The 17,612-nt window shown below is 30.8% G+C and overlaps 1 protein-coding gene across 1 annotated transcript; it reads left to right on the forward strand.

Moving 5' to 3' along the window:
• The first annotated feature begins 3,320 nt into the window (after positions 1-3,320).
• LOC25498582 (uncharacterized protein At2g39795, mitochondrial) lies at positions 3,321-6,281 on the forward strand. The gene is made up of 3 exons (XM_013593515.3): positions 3,321-3,646; positions 5,491-5,831; positions 5,917-6,281. Exons 1-3 carry the CDS (start codon positions 3,383-3,385, stop codon positions 6,074-6,076), a joined length of 765 nt encoding a protein of 254 aa, XP_013448969.1. The 5' UTR covers positions 3,321-3,382; the 3' UTR covers positions 6,077-6,281.
• The last annotated feature ends 11,331 nt before the right edge of the window (positions 6,282-17,612 follow it).

The raw sequence follows: 17,612 nt of genomic DNA on the forward strand, positions 1-17,612 counted from the left end.
TCTGCTGACGTGGCATGCTAACTGTATAAAAAAAATTATTTTTTATTGTGTACACGTGTCATTTGTGATTTTTTTTTAAATTAATAAAAATGAAAAAATACCAAAAAAATTTAAAATTCTGGAAAAATTAATAAAAATGATTAAAAAGTTTTAAAATTCGGGAGAAATTAATAAAAAATGATTAAAAAAATGAGGTAAAATGAAAAAAATTCTAGAAAAATTAATTAAAAGAATCGAAAAAAAATTTAAATTTTTTTGGAAAAGATTAATATATCTAAAATTTTTTGAAAAAATTATAAAAAAAAAAATCTAAATTAAGTTCCTGAAACATTCTGGAAAAGATTAAGTTCCCGAAAAAAATTGAAATTTTTATTTTTTGTATAAAAAACAAACTTTTCCACTTCGTATAAAATATTTGAACTTTTTATAAAAAATTTCAAAATATTTGAAGTTCCTGAATTTTTCCTTTTTTTTATAAAAAATAACACTTCTTATAAAAATTTCAGGAACTTAAACTATTTTGAAAATTTTTAAAATAATAAGAAAATATATTTTGAAATTTTTTTAAAAAAATTCAAATTTTTCTTTCGAAAATGAAAAGTTTGTGTTTTTTATACAAAAAATAAAAATTTCAATTTTTCAAGAACTTAATTAAGATTTTTTTTATAATTTTTTCGAAAATTTTGATACATATTAATCTTTTCCAGTATTTTTTTCTTTATTTTTAATTTTTATTCATTTTTTCTAGAATTTTTTTCTTTTTTTAAAGATTTTTAAAAAAAAAAATCACAAATGCCACATGTACACAATAAAAAAATTATACAGTCAGCGCGCCACATTATCAGAAAAAGGCGACTCAACGTGCCACATCAGCGAAAATGCATAGTCAGCTGGCCTAGGGGGGTATTCCAAAACAAAAAAAAATTACAAGGACGGAATCTGACAATTTTTTTTTACAGGGGGGTAAAGACCTATTAACCCTTGGGATAATGAAAATGTAAGTATAAATACACTCATATAGTTTGTTACACTTTTTAAATGATAAAGGAAAAAACTGGACATTTTTGTTTTTTACACTTGTATTTTAATATTTAAATTTATTCTTATCTATTTATTACATGTGTTATTCGTATTGAAAGTTGAGAGTATTTTTGAAAAGAAAAAGTTAGCCCAAAACTGCTGAAAAAAATAATTTTCTTTATATATAGTATAGATATCCAAAGTTCTTGCTAAGAGATTGAAGTTTGTTCTTCCCCATTACATTTTTGACAACCAATTAGCCTTTGTGCCTCGTTGTTCCATTCTTGATAATGTTATGGCTGCAATAGAGGTAATTCACTTTATGCAAACCAAAACTCGAGGTAATGATCGTTATGTTGCTTTAAAGCTTGATATCAGTAAAGTCTATGATAGAATGGATTAGGATTACCTCCGAGAGGTTATGAACAAAATGAGTTTCGATAATAAGTGGATTCACATGATGAGTATGTGTGTAGAATCGGTAGATTATTCTATTCCCAAACGATTAAAGCCAAACTCTTAGACCTATAACTCTCTCCCCAAAAATCTAGCTTGCCAACTCAAAACAACTTAACTTAAACCAATCCAAAATGACTTATTTTCAAAAGTGCTTAAAAATGGCTTTTAGTTTAAAAACCCGATTCCTCCCAAACGATTCCTCACCAAAACTTATTAACCAAAAACAGAAGTTCACTATACTCTAATTCATCATATTCAATTCATTCAACTCATTAAAAATCAACAAGAACCATAATCCAACTCAATTCATCATTTTCACCAAAATCATAAAAACTCAACAACACAACAACAACTTAATTACAACCACACAATTAGTGATACTCAAGACATGAAGTAGCATCAACAATTTTGATTACTTTATGATGAATAACTTTTCGAGTATTATGGCAAAAAAATTTGTTATGATTATTACAATATTAAAAATATATGTACATATCATATTTCTTGAATCAAAGCACATTACACTATAATGAATCAAAACACAATACATTATCTTGAAACACATTACAGTAGTGAGATTGCACATTACACAATACACATTACATTAACATTACAACCAACAATGTTTGATCACCTAATTGCACACTTACAGAAAACTAAACAAACATCACATTAGAAGGTTTGTTCACTTTACATGAATAATAATCAAGCTTATTGTTGTAATATCACAAATTAATGCCAACATCATGCAAGTTACAACAACAATCTTTAACATAAACTTTGTTGATTTTTCTTCATTTTTGGACTTCAACAATTTCATTTTCATGGTCATATTTTCCATATCTTTTTTGCCACAATCAACACACTTAATTTTGACACCATGTGTCTCTGACACATTTTGTCTTTGTGCTCTAATTTCTGTTTGAGTTTCACTTGGTGTAAGCCACTTCATGACATTATGTACTTTACCATCCAATCTTGACAACCCCATAATTTATTCCCTGTATTTGGCCCTTTTTTACTTACGGTACAAATTACACATTGCTTTGGGAACCAACAATTTGGAATCTCACCATTGTCGCGCTAAACACTTGAACTGAATGATCCTGAGTTGTACCCACACAAATTCGAACCAGTGATGTGCTTGGAAGCCATTGAAGGTGTTCATGTTTTGGAATGATAAAAATGGAGTTAAAGTTTGAAAATTGGGGGAAAAAGGTGTGTAAGAATGAAAGAGATAACACTAACCACACCAGATCTAAAAAAAAATGGTGTATTTTACCCATTAACATGCCGCATCATACACTTAACTGTCACATCATCGTTTTTGTAACATTTGATTAACAACATAAATAAATTGAAAATGTATACAAACTTAAATAACTTATGTGTGAACAATACAACTTAAATGATTTATTTAATACAATTCTCAACCTTAAAACACATATGGTGTAATTTAGCATATAATTTAAGTTAAATACTTCTTTTGGTCCTCTAAGTTTGACAAAAACGTCGAGTTAGTCTTTTAAATTTTAAATAAATATTTTTATGTTTTTTAAATTTCAAATAGGTCTTTTTAAATTTTTAATTTAATGCTCCTATTTTTTTAAAAAAAAAGTTTGTAAGTTTCAAATAAATCCTTAAAAGACTTATTTGAATTTAAAAAAATTTAAATATTAATTCAGTATTTTTGTCAAGTTTAAAATATCAAAAGAGGTATTTAACCTTTACTTTATAAATAAGTTATTTAACAAAATGAGAAAAAATAAAATAAAAATGTTTTTCACGGGTTTAATAATATCTAGTCTAGTCTAGTAGTAGTATAAATACAGAGATCCATCTTCCCCATTACCCAAAACCCTAACACTAAACCCTCACCCCTCTTACTCCACTCACCTCCAAAATGTCTATGTACACCGCTCTCCGTCGCGCAACCGCCGCCGCAGTTCCTCTCCTCTCTCGCCGTGCAGCGGCAACTTCCTCTAGAACTTTCCACAGCGCAATCGCCGTTAACCTCCTTCGCCAGAACGAAACCACTCATTTTGTACCCTCTCGTAGCTTCGCCTACGGCGTTTTAGCTAAAACCCCCGCAGATGATACTCTCCTTCGAGTCCTTAACAGTGAAATCGACTGTGCTCTTGAGGATAATGATAGCCTTTCAGCAAACGTAATTTTTTTCTTACCCTTTTGTTTTAAGTTTTTTTTTTATTTTTTAATATTAGTGTTTTGTGATTGTAATTTTCTTTGAAGATTGTTTATTTTTCTTCAGATTTGGGTTTTTTATATGAAAGTTTCAAATTTTTTTGTTGGGTTAGTGAGTTTATTTGATTAAAGTTATGTATGCTTGTGAATTTTTTTTTTTTTTTTTTTCCCTTTTGTGAGGTTTTTTTGTTGGGTTAGTGAGTTTATTTGTTTCAATGTTATTTAACAGAATCTTTTGAATGATAATGGTTGTTAATTGTTATAGGGTTGTTAGTGTTGTGGTGATTGTTACCGGCTCTGTAGTTGCGTGTCCGGTATCTGACGTGTCATTAACACCGACACATGTAATCACATTGAATCATGTCATTTTCTCAGATTATTGTCAATGTGTCGTTGTTGGTACTTCATAGGTTACCCTTGAAGTCAAATGTAGATCACATTGACACATGTAATCACATTGAATCATGTAATCACATTGAATCATGTCATTTTCTCAAAATATTATCGGTTTCAATGTGTTGGTGTCTAGTACTTCATAGGTTACTCGTGTTGTCAAATGTGGATCAAGGTTTATAGTAGTTTGTTCAAATTTCAGACCTACAATGCTACAGCGCCACTATTTGACAACACTTTGTACTAAATACGTTTCACATAGCAATAGTGATTCGTTCAAATTCTGCTACACTGTATAGTGTTATATCACTGCTATGGCCGATATTTGACAACATTGCTTGTTTATGAGTTCCACCGAAAAATGGTATTGGATGAATGATGTCCCTTTTGAATGTAGCTCGAAGTTTGCATTTAGTTAATGTAAATAAAGTGGAACAGTTGAAGAGCTCTACTGTGTTGTGTATGTGGGTAATTGTTATTCTTATTTTGTCCTGAACTAGTAACAGCGCAAGATTTGTCTTTTGTAGTTTGGTTTTGTTGTTTTCTTTTGCTGAGTTTGGTTTATAAGCTTAGCATAATAAGTGTCATTAATATTTCTACCGGTATCATAGTTTTGCACATGTGAGTCCTCATAACTGCCTTCGTTGTTCATTTTTTCTTTTAAGTTCTTGATCTTTTAGTGGTTAAAAATACATGCCACTCCATTTTTTATTATATTTCACTCCATGTGTTTAAATGACCAATTTTATAAGTTTGGATTCATTTTTCTCTGTCTTGGATTCTTCGTTTCTATTTCTCAATAATTTGCGTGTAGGATTTAATAAAATTTACATACCAGTTGCCAAAACATGCTATAACTTGACTGGATTTGTAAACCTTTTATCCATTAGATGGAAATTGCGCTTTCAAATATTTTTTATTGCTCTGACATCATTGAGGGTTTGTTTCAAGATCAGTTTGGTGTTATGTTTGGTATCATGGTGCTGGTCGCTTTGCGCCTTTGCCGAAAGCACGGAGCCACTATTATTTTCCTTGTAGATTTGAATATCTCTTGTATTGATAAACCTTATTTTTAGTCTGAAAGTTGAAACATTGAATAAAATTGAGAAAACATCATATTATTATCTGCAGATTATATCCTTGGTATAAGAAAATGCATGAGAATTATTATTAACTTTGAGTGTCATCTATTATAACTTTGAGTGTCATATACTGATGATTGGCACTTGGAATTCTGTATTCTAGCCGCAAAATATAAGTTATGATAAGATTCCCTTGTAGATCTGTCCCACAATCAGCCTTTTTTAGGGGTCAGGATTAACACAAAGATTACCATATGAATATTATGTGAACACATTTGCTTTTGATATTAACTGCCATTTGAAGTTCACTATCACTTTTGCGTAACTTTTCCAGCTTGAATTTCCTGGTGATTTTCCTTTTGAGGTCGAGGACAACCCTGGAGAAAGAACTATTCAACTGAAAAGACAATTTGAAGATGAAACTATCACAGTTCAAGTTGACATCCCTAACGTGGCACCTCAACAGAGTGAGGATGAGGCTGACCCCGAGAAGATTGAGAATGAGAATGATAGCGAATCTAGTATTCCTTTAGTTGTGACTGTTTTCAAAGGAAATGGAGTGTGTATGGAGTTTGGGGTGACTGCTTTCCCTGATGAGGTTGTGATTGATAGCTTGTCCATAAAGAATCCGGATGAATCTGAAGACCAGCTGTTATATGAGGGACCTGAGTTCACGTAAGCATTTAGTAATTGTGATTTAATTTTATCATATGATAATGTCTCTATTACAGTTTCTGAATGTTTCTGTTATTTTTTACAGTGATTTAGATGAAAACCTGCAGAAGGCTTTTCTCAAGTATCTCGAGATCCGAGGGATAACACCCAACACAACCAACTTTTTGCAGGAATACATGTTCAACAAAGACAACAAGGAATACTTGGGGTGGCTGAAGAAACTGAAGAGTTTCATTGAGAAATGAATATGAAAATATAACTATTGGGATTATGAAATATGAAATGTTGATGATGCCCTTGATTTTAGTTTAAATGCATGTTATGTCCTGTATTATGATCTGAGGGTTACTTGAGGATGCTAATAATTTTTGAAAACTTGGATTATTCAGACTGATGTTTATAATTTTAGTTTACCCTTCAATCAATACAAGAGTCTCTAGATAGGTCTCATTTGTTTCTGTTTACTTTTCATTCTTGAGATGTTGTATGTAGTTTGGCTAGATGAAGGCAGTACAATTCATCATTGCCTTGTTGTTGCTCTGTTCTTTCAAGTTTCAACCATTGTTCGTGTAGTAAGGTGTAGTTTATGGTATAGATCAACTCACCTCTTTCCTATAAGTTGGTTTTGATCCTATTACCAGGGGGTTGGAAGGGCGTGGCTGCGGGGTGGACAAAATAACCAAAAACTGAACTGAACTGATTCTGTAAATAAAATTCAATTTCACCTCACCTCTTTCCTATAAGTTGGTTTTGATTCTGTAAATAAAATTCAATTTTTTTTTTTTTATTTTTTTTTCATTATTTTTTCAAAGGTATCAATAATAACAGTTCGGTTTGGACCAGTTCAGATCGAAATGCAAACAGTGCCGTTTAGTTATTTTAGATTTTAGCAAACAATTCAGGTCGGTTCAGTTTTCATCTTGAGCTGAACCATGCCCACCCCTAGTTGTGTCGGTTCAAGCCTGTTGGGTAAAATTGGCAGCTCTCCTTTTATCCAATACACAACTTTTATATTTTGAGGGGAATACAAACAACATAATTATAACAAGGTTTCCATACCTTGACAGGTCAAACACATTTTCTAAGAGTAAATATCCAAGTTCGTCATTGAATTTTCAACGATCAGTCAAATTCTTCTTCAAATTTTTTGAAATGTCTATTTTGTCTCTGAATTTAATGATGTCCATCAAAATGGTCTCTCTGTCAAAATGGTCCCTCCGTTCAAGTGCTTTGTTTTAACTTTTTAATTGACATTTTTTTTCTAATTTTTCCAATTTTACCCCTCTATTACCCATACCTTCCATCCTCACATTTCACTCAGACACATCAAACACATCATTGACCTTTCTCCTTCCCGTTAAAACCTTTACCATCTTAACCTCTCCAAAATCATCATCATCATCTCCGGCGATCCATTGATGATATTTTTCACTAACTGTAGGGATCGTTTTGATACATAGACAAACAATTTAAGGACCAATTTGATTTACAGATTTTGACAGAGGGGTTGCATCCATTCATTTTCAACTTATTTTCATTACACGATTACACAGACTTAGCATAATACAATAACATGTTAAACAATCCAATCAAACGAATTACTTCTATCAAATACTTAATCAATCTAAACTCACTTCGTACACAATCAACTTTATCCGTCAACCTTTCACCGATGAAGTTCAGGGTTTTCCACACAATGTTTAGTAACCAAAACTTGCAATGATAGTTGCGTTTTATTTATTTATCATTGAAGAGTACAATAACATCATCAATGACAACAACAAGTCAAAAATTGAGGAGTGGTTCCAACCCTAATATTCACAAGTATAAAAATATCATGTAGTATTCAATTATTTAGAAGTTTTAAAATATTTTTTGCAACACAAATATAATCAATTTTCATGGAACATTTACATGAGAGATGAATTTTTTTTTTCTTTTTAAATTTTTTTCAGCAATATATAAGAGATGAAACTAGAGATAAAACTAATTCTTTCCTATTACCTGAAAGCAAAAGAAAAGCAAAGCACAAAATCAAGCGAATACGAGATTGATAGATATGAGAAGCCATTAGTATTTCACCTTATATTTTATTGCATGATGTAGGACTAACACGTTCTCTATATATATACACATATAATCATATATTTAAGGTAAACAATTAAGATCCATAACCTTTCAAAAAAAAAAATTAAGATCCCTAAAAAATATCGACTCAAAAAAGATACATTAAAAAATAAAAATGCTTTTTATTTTTATAACTTTATTACATCAATAGAAACATTAATTTCTGTCAAAAGAAATCAATGGAAATGTAATTTATCATTATTTCACTATAAAAACTGTAATTTTTTTAGTCATATGAAAACTTTAAGTTAAATATTAGGAACTATTTATTTCTCTATTCTTTCCATGGAAAGATTTGTATTAAGTCAAACTCTTTTTTTACTTAAATTCAAACTAATTTGAACTTTGGTAAGGTAGCTCAATTGATTTGAGTTAAAAGATTAAAAAAGTTAAAGAATTTAAGGATTAGGATTCGACTATTCAAGTATCGACAATGACTACAAAGAAAATGTGATTTTTTTACTTATAATTTAGGACAGAAGAAGTAATATTTATCATTAAAAAACTTGAAGTGGTTTGTGATTGTTTTCAGGTTAGGGAATAACTGTATTGGGTGATCTATTAGTGTGATTTTGGATCTTGCATTGTATTGAGCTTCATTTGTAAATCTTTTGTACGGGTTTCTATGTATTTGATGATGTTCAAACTTTCATCAATCCATGCACAACTTGTACTTGGATTAAAAATAAATAAATAAATAAAATCAAACCGAGCCTTAAGACCATCCATAATTGGATCGTTTGAGTCTATAAACTTAGCATTTAATGAAAATAATAGTGGTACTTATTTATTAAGGACCACCATTTATCTAATACCCAAATTGAAGATGAAATAAAATGGATACCTAAGGAGAAGGAGTTATACAAGCAGTCTCTTTTTCTTTACCTTTTATGTATCCTACTTAATAAATTTGCATTAAAATAAAGAGAAATCATATTTATCCAACTATTTTGTGATAACTTTCTCTCTTATATTTACATTATTTTTTTACCCTCTCTCTCTTTATTGCTTTGGTTTACGTGTCAATACATATTTTCCTTTATAAATTTATGCTTATCCTAAAAGTTGTCACCAAAATGGTTGTTTAAATAATACATCTCTGATGTAAATGTGTTGTTAAAATGTAATTATATACAGTTGTTGGTGGATTCATTTATAAATTTTGATTAAAGTGTTAAATTGGAGGATGTGAACGTTTATTGTTGGAGGAAGTGAATTTTTGTTCTTAAAAAATTATGTCTAATAATCATTCCGTCACAAATTATAAGTCGATTTGGAAAAATTAACTTCTTAAAAAGATTAAATAGTTGTTTTAGAAAAAAAAATTCGTTCCAAATTAGAAATCACCTTACAATAATAATGAAATATTAATACTGTTTTTTTATACACTTAACTATTTATTATTCTCTTTTCTCAAAAAAAAAAAATTTATTATTCTCTTTTCTTTTAATTTTTTAATTTATCTTTATTATATCATTATTAAAGATATTTTTGTAAAAAAACTCATAATTTTATTTTCATAAAAATTAACTACATTATAATTTAGAACGGAAGGAGTACCTAAAAACCCCTAAGCATCCAAATGAAAATACCAGTAGATTCTCCAAGAAAATTAAACAAATTCTTCTATCTTTTTTCTATCTTAATTCTTAAGTTTTGGTTGTAACGTACGACATAATTATACTCCGGCATTTTTCTATGTGCTATACTTTTCCTCTTCGAAATTTCTTTGGTCAAATCAAACGATATAATATTTTGCTAACCTTTCCTTTTACATTTCTATCATAATTTTCTTTTATTTTTTTCTCGTATTTTCCTTTTACATCTTACATATTTTGCAACTCAATAATAATTTCATTAAAAGAAGAATAACAAAGGAGAGAGTAGTAGTAGAATTCAATTAAATAATTTTAACAAGGAGTGTGCGGATATGATTTTCTTAGAGAGATTGTTGATTATTATTGCGTCACATCACACAAATTGTTTCCACCTTTCCAATGTTAATTGCGCAGAATTTTATAGTATAACTTTTCGTGCAAACAAGGTTGTTTGACTTTATATTTGTCAAGATAAGAAGATCGTTGACTATAAATTATATGGAGTATATATAAAGGGTAAAGCTGTACAAGAAAATAAGACTCAAAAGCCAACAAAATATGGGGAATTTTTGCTCTGGACATGAAAAGAGAAGAGATGATAAAATAAACAAGAAAAATGGTGGATTTAAAGCCATGCAAGGTGGTAACATGGTTTTTATGACTGATGCTAATCCTGGAGGGGGTCATCATGGACATGATGGAGGTGGAGGTGGTGGCGGATGTGGAGGTGGTGGTGGAGGTGGCGGAGGGTGTGGAGGTGGAGGTGGTGGCGGAGGGTGTTGAGGTGGCGTTGGAGGCTTCTGAGATATGGTTGGCGGTATTTTGTTGGATTGTATTTACTTAGTTGACATGCCACCTTATATAGTCATATTTTGTAAATATTTGGTAACCTTATATAGTTAATTATACCTCTTTATCTTATGTGAAATAAACCATGTTGTACTTCTATTCAAATTGATGTTATATCATAGTTTTATAAGTTTTTATATTTGGATAGTGAAAGTATGTTAATTTGTACAACATAATTTTGAATGAAATTTATGTTTTGCAAAATTAGATTAAAATTGAATTTAAATTTGATTCTTAAGGTCTCAGATTCTCTCTGATGCCAATTTAAAGGGTTAGTTTAGCTTCTTCAAAAAAAAAAATTAAATTCAAATATTCAAGGGCGCTTGAATGAGATTATGTTAGTCTTTTTCAATTGAACCAGATATCTTGTGTTCAAATAGCCTACTTCCTACTATGTTTAAAAAAGTTCTATAACAAATGCTTTTTATAGCAAAAATTTAATCTACGAAACTTTCACGACTACATAAACACATCTTTATTTTTGACAACTGCATGTTTGATAAGTGGGTTTTATTTATTTATTTATTGCCAAGGCATTTTCCCATTCGTGAAACATTCGGAAGATTTCTCTCGTGAATATAGCATTCTCCTAGTTCTATATATTCTCTCAACTATATCATTTTGTTGTGATGATCTTGAACTTTCCAAAAGACAGAAAATGCCACGAGTTGCACGGAATTTATTGAACTCCTATGAAGTGAATTTACCTCCTTGATTAGATCTCAAATTATTTGTGATTGTAAACTTAACTCAGTTGGTAGGAACAATGTATAATATATGTAAGATTCGGTGTTTGAATCCCGACCACCACAAAAAATATCTCAAATTATTTTTAACTCGTTATATCAGAAATGGCAAAATGGATCAACTCGTTATATTTAGCTCCGCATTACAATTAACTTGAAAAAGATATGGCGAGGCGGACCAATATGTGTGGGTTGTCCCGTATAACAAAAAAAAAAACTTCCTAAAAAAACATAAACTATTCCCATTTTTTTTTTACAATTTATTATTACAAAAGAAAATTGTTATTATAAGAAATTGGCAGTTTGATAAGTTTGTGGTAAAAACATCAATGACTCAATGTCATTCGCAACAACATAGTTAACAAATGAAACCTCATCAGCAATCTAACAACATAAATACAATAAATATAATTAACAGAATCAAACAAACAATGTCACTAGTATAAATTAAGCAACATTTAACAAATCTCAAAATAAATCCCCCATCATACAAAAAAAACCAACCAACATTCAAAGAAATTGCAAAATAAATCGTCAGTTTGGGGCACCTATTATTACTTACTAATATAGTAATAATTTTTACTTTTGAGGAGCCCACATGCCAACCTGCTTGCCCCATTTTTACAACAGGATAAACGGTGCAGATCAATTAAAAAAGGTGGACTCAAAACATCGACCCACTCTATCTTAAATAGTGGGTTAAATGGGTCAGTCAAACGTACTATATATGTTTTTCCACCCCTATTAACATTAGAGGTGGGGGTTATTTATCATAAGAAACAAAGGGGAACTTCGAGTGCAACGACGAAAGATAAAAATGCTTAATAATAAGGTAAAAGAGTTCACATCTGGGTGAAAGTGAGGAAAGTTAAAAGAGATAAAATAATGTTAAATTGAAATGAAGTTTTTTTTTTTTTTTTTTTTTGTCAATTTAATAACAAAATAAGGTAGATTGGAGTTTAGTTAAAAACTAAAGGGTGTGTTTAGAGCTCTCAAACGGAAATTGCTCTTTAAGCTTCAATAATTGCTCTCCCACGCCCCAAAATTAACTAAATACCATATACGATAATTAACTGTAGTTTGCTATCCAAATGTAGTTAATTGTCGTTATGTTTGTGATAGTTAACTACCATTACATTCTGTCTTATATTAGCGCAACAACTCACTTCCAGACTTCTACAAAGAAAACAATGCATGTAAAGCAATGTAAAATGTTGAATGATGATGAAAGTGAAGGTTTTCCAAGATGTTGTTATAAACTTGATATAGATGATTTGTTGATGACATGTCATCTTACGTTATTCTTAGCATGTTTTTCAGTTATTTTTAATAGGTTTTAGCTGCAAAAAGGAGGAGTATTAGAACAATTGTCTATGATTTTGGAACTTTTGTAATGTTTTCTATATTTGAGTATATAATTTTAGTAATGTTGATGTTCTGGATGATGCCTCTGATGTTCCAAAATGTCCAATTATGCAATAATTTTTAGATATTCTTTTGAAGTAATGTTGAAGTTTGTTACTTTCTTTCAAGATGAGTTCTTGTGTTAAAATGAAAGAAGGTATGACTGTGTGGTATCTCTCTACCTTGTACGTATGGCCTCAGTTTGTTTTAGCCAAAAATTTGTAAAAGGGGGAGATTGTTGGGTATTTGATTATTGACTTCATTGTTGGTAAAACAAATACTCATGTATGATGTTGGATACAATGTTCTAACATCTTGACACAGTTCAGTGTGTGGCTTGATTTCGTGAACTGTATCTTTTTTAAGGAAACCACACCTTATTTCTTGTTCACCAAGTAACATATTTTTGTCCAGGATCAGTTGGATGATTTGTTCCTAAAGTATAGACAATATTTTAGGATTCCTTGGTGATGTTGTTTGGCGGTTCCTAAATATGTTCCTACTTTTTAGGTGTTGATATATTTTTTAAGTGAGATCACTGAAGATTCTATGAAGATTTTATTCATGTGACTTATGGTCCAAGAGACTTGTGTTTCCAGAAGAAAATATTTTTCAGATGGATATTTTTATTTGTGAAATATATTTTAAAAGAGATTTTGGAAGATATATTTCTGAAGAATATTTGTTTCAATATATTTCTGAAAAAAATATTTGATACAAATATATGTTTAGCCTATGAGGAAAAAGCCCATGCTGCTGAATGGCTATACGAGGAAGACTCATACCATAGTTTTATTTACTAATTCAATAGTTTTGAATTGAGTCTTTTAGGGTTTCGACTTGTGCTTTATTTTTGAGCCTCTCTTTGTATCACCTTGATGCATTGAGAAAGACCTTTAGTTGAGTTGTAATGGATCAAAACCCACGTTTTATATAAGAGTCATAATTAGGGTTTTGTGTCCTTGTTATTTGTGTTTCACTCGTAAGCTTTTAAGCAAGAGTGGATTTTATTGGAGTGTGTCTCCATTTTGATTGTATTTGTTTAAATTACAGGGGTTCTGAGATGGGATCTCAGATCTAGGAGTTCCTATGTTGAAGTCAATACGGGTAAGTCCTAGGTCTAGAGTTGTAAACGAGAGATTTGCTGATAACTTAGAATAAGGACTACACTAGTGGATTTCCTTCCTGGCTTGGTAGCCCCTAGATGTAGGTGATGTTGCACCGAACTGGGTTAACAAACCTTCTGTGTCTTTTTACTTTTATGTCCTTTATATTTCCATTGTTGTGTTTGTTTTCTACTAGCTCGATGTTGAAACATCTTACTCAACATTCTGTTTGAGTCTGATGTTGAAACATCATATAAAACATCAGCAAACTAGCCCACCAGAATTTCAGTTTGTATCTAGATTGATCTGCAATTATTATATTGATGCATTCCTTGTCAATCAAAATTTCATATGAAGAGCACATTTTTTAGTATAAAACCTTGCAAAGAAACAATATGTCTTTTTTTTCTTTTTTGTGTGTGAAAAAAGCAAAAATTTTGATCTACATTACATATCACTTTTAAATAAAAATGATAATATTGAAATATGGGTCTGGCTGCCTCAACATAACCCATAATTTTTTTGGTTGAACTCAATTTTTACATGAAAGATGCTCAATAAGCCAACAAAATGCTCACATGTCCCTCAAAATTAAAAAAAAAAAAAACCTCTATGCTTCTAACTTCTGATCGCTCTAGTTCAGGAGCAAAGACTCGATCTCCATAGATTTCATTTAACCTTGGATCAAAAGTTATGAATCGAGATCAGATCGAGAGTTAAAATTTGATCCATTCATGCTTCAGACTTAGACATAATTTACAGTACCAAACACGTAATTCATTAACCATTCATATTTTCAAGAACAATTAACAACACTCATAATCGAACAATAATTTTTGACAATCATGATTCAACAATACACAAAAACTTATAATTCACCATCAATAATTCAACATTAATATGGTTTAGAAACAAGATGTTCAACCATAACTATAAGTAAAGCACAAAACAAAATTAAAAACTAAATTATAATTTAAAAACATCAAAAGATTGCATTGAAATTGAAGGAATTAATGTGCTGAGTAGTTTCAGAGTTCAGGACGGATAACGTTCAAGTCTTAACTTTTGATAAATAACAATCCATGTTTAAAAAAAATGTAAAACAACAATGTAATCAGTTTAAAAGATGTAATTCATATTCTTTGATGTCATATGAGTGAAGAAATCATTATGCAATTATGTAATGATAATTAGAGTTTAGGGAGGTTGTGTAGCACATGCTTGGTTGCTTGATATTTAAATAGAATTGCAGTTCGGGTCATAACCTCAAAACTTGAACGAGTAGGAGTTATAACCAAGAGATCGAATTGTAACTTCCAAAAAAGGTATTTTTTTGGGTTTCGAGGGGTGTATGAGCAAATGAAGGGGCCTATTGAGATTTTTTTTTACATCCCTTATAAGAAGTGATTGGTCAATTCCATCCCATCTATATGTGTTGGCTCGTCAGGCTAGGGCTAGGCCGAGTTAGCCCATTAGCAACTCTCGGGTGTGTGAGTGTTACTTAAAAAGGCTGGAGGAGATTAATGTATTTTTCTCAAAAACAATTAAGGCTTAAATATGCAAATGGTATTTGCAAATTTCAAGGGTTTTGATTTTAGTCTTGTATTTTTTTTTTAATGGCAAAATATATATATATATATATATATATATATATAAAAGAGAGAATTGTACAAGATACATCAAAACATCTGTCAAGTGACGCACCTGAAAACCACCAAAGGATAAACCCCAAGGGCCACACAAAAAAACCATCCAAATACGGAAAAAAAAAAAAAAGGAAAAACTACACAAAGAGAAAGCTACACCAAAAGAGAGAAACAAAAAGTAACAATCTTCACCCAACAAAAATTTGTCGTGACAGAGACAAAAAAGCAAAGAAACAACCGCATAAGCAGGCCAGGAAAGAGGATACAGAAGCCCCCACCCAAACCCCCAAGCGAACCGAGGCAAACCGCCACCAAAACCCTATCGATGCCAACATAGGACGGGCTGCACCTCCAACTCATGATAAGTGCATGAACTAGCATGACACTTGGCAAGGAACCGCTTCCAAGCTAAGAGTTTCACTCTATACACCACAGGCTCCTCACGGAGAGTGCCACTAGAGAAAATAAGGCGTTCCGAGACGTCCAGATGGTCCAAATAACAACATGTCAAACCAGAAGAAGACCTAATCTAACTCTCTTCCCCCTCTAATGCCCGTGAAGGCATGCAAATATATGATCTTTTGTTTTGGTTCTTGGAGTTTTATTTTAGTCTCTCTAAAATTTATTCATATTAAAATTGATGCATATAATATTCATTTTAGTCCTTATTTTAAGGGATTAAAATCAAATATTCTACATATTACAATGACCAAATCCAATATGAATCAATTTTCCAAGGATTACCATGACCAAATCCAATATGAATCAATTTAGAAGGACTAACACTAAAACGAAATTTTTACTAGACTATTAAACTTTTATTTAACTCAACTTTTAAACTTCTATTTTTGCTTCAACGCTCACGTCTTCAGATCTGCAACGTGGATGACGCCAAAGTGATTGATTTGATTTATACCATATCGAAGCTGATTTGGCAATTTGAACCAAACAAATACCTGAACAAAACAAGAAAGACAGACAACGCCGCACAAAGACGACGAAAAAACCAAGGTCGCACTAAGACGGAGAAATCACAAAATGAAAACGAAATAGATGTGAAAATCACTTATTTCAATAAAGGAAAAGAGAAAAACTAGTTAGAGGAGTGATTTTGGGTAAAAAAATTGACCTTAAATCACTCATCTTTAATGGATGAAGGAGAAGAAACTAGAGTTTTTGTGACGTCTCAAAGAGAGGAAAGAGAGAGAACAAAGAGAAACTCTTGTGACTCCGAACATCACGCTTTCTTGTCAATTAATAATCGTATTAATTAGAATTGGAATGAGTTTTACAAAATTTATATTGAAACTTATTTTTTTTGACAATATCCATTTTTTAATAGTAGAACTCTATTAAATAATTTTAACAAAAGATTCTCGTGAGCTTAATTCGGTTGATATAAATAATGTATAATATATACAAGGTTAGTGGTTCAAAGAAGAGCTTTATCACAAAATACATTTAACAAAGGAGTGTGTGGATATGATTGTTTTGGGAATGGTGCGAATACGGTGCATACGAAACTTCATGGATGAGCAATAGTTGCTCACTGATTTGATATCTTCTATGTACTATATAGTACCTATTTTGTCGGTTTCTAAGAAGTAAGTTGACCTCTTAGCACCTTTTATTGCTAATTCAGTGAACTTTATCGTCGATGGTATGTATGAGACATGATCATTATATATTTTTTAAGGAGACATGATCATTATTATTATTTCTACAAAAGGGTGCTGTATTTTTGTTATTATTTTTAATCTAGTGTTAGTGCTCGTTTATTTTAATCTCCCATTTTTTTCTAGTAAAATAAATGAGAAGATATGCTGCATGTATGAAGTTCACTTATTTATTATTAATTTTTTTAAGGGAAAAAAAAAATTGTGTATGCCACGTATCAATGACCACTTAAAATGTGTCACATATCAATGTTATTTTATAAATGTTTTATTCGATATACATTTTTTAAATGGTATGCCACATGACACATCCTAATTAATCAATGGTATATATCTTTGATACTTTAATGGTGCACAAGTGTTATCCGTCTTAGAGTGATGGTTGAATATTATTATTAATTGCGCATAACTTATAAGACTTTTCGTGAAAACAAGGTCGTTTGACTGAAGTTCCAAGGAGGTTAATTGACTATAAATTATTAGTTATATAGGTGTATATAAAGGGTAAAGTTGTACAGGAAAATAAGACTCAAAAGCCAACAACATATATACAGAAATGGGAAATTTTTGCTCTAGATATTGTGGAGGTAAAGGTGGAGGTGTAGGTGAAGGTGGAGATGGAATAGGTA

This window comes from Medicago truncatula, chromosome 7, assembly GCF_003473485.1.
Source record: "Medicago truncatula cultivar Jemalong A17 chromosome 7, MtrunA17r5.0-ANR, whole genome shotgun sequence".
NCBI lineage: Eukaryota > Viridiplantae > Streptophyta > Magnoliopsida > Fabales > Fabaceae > Medicago > Medicago truncatula.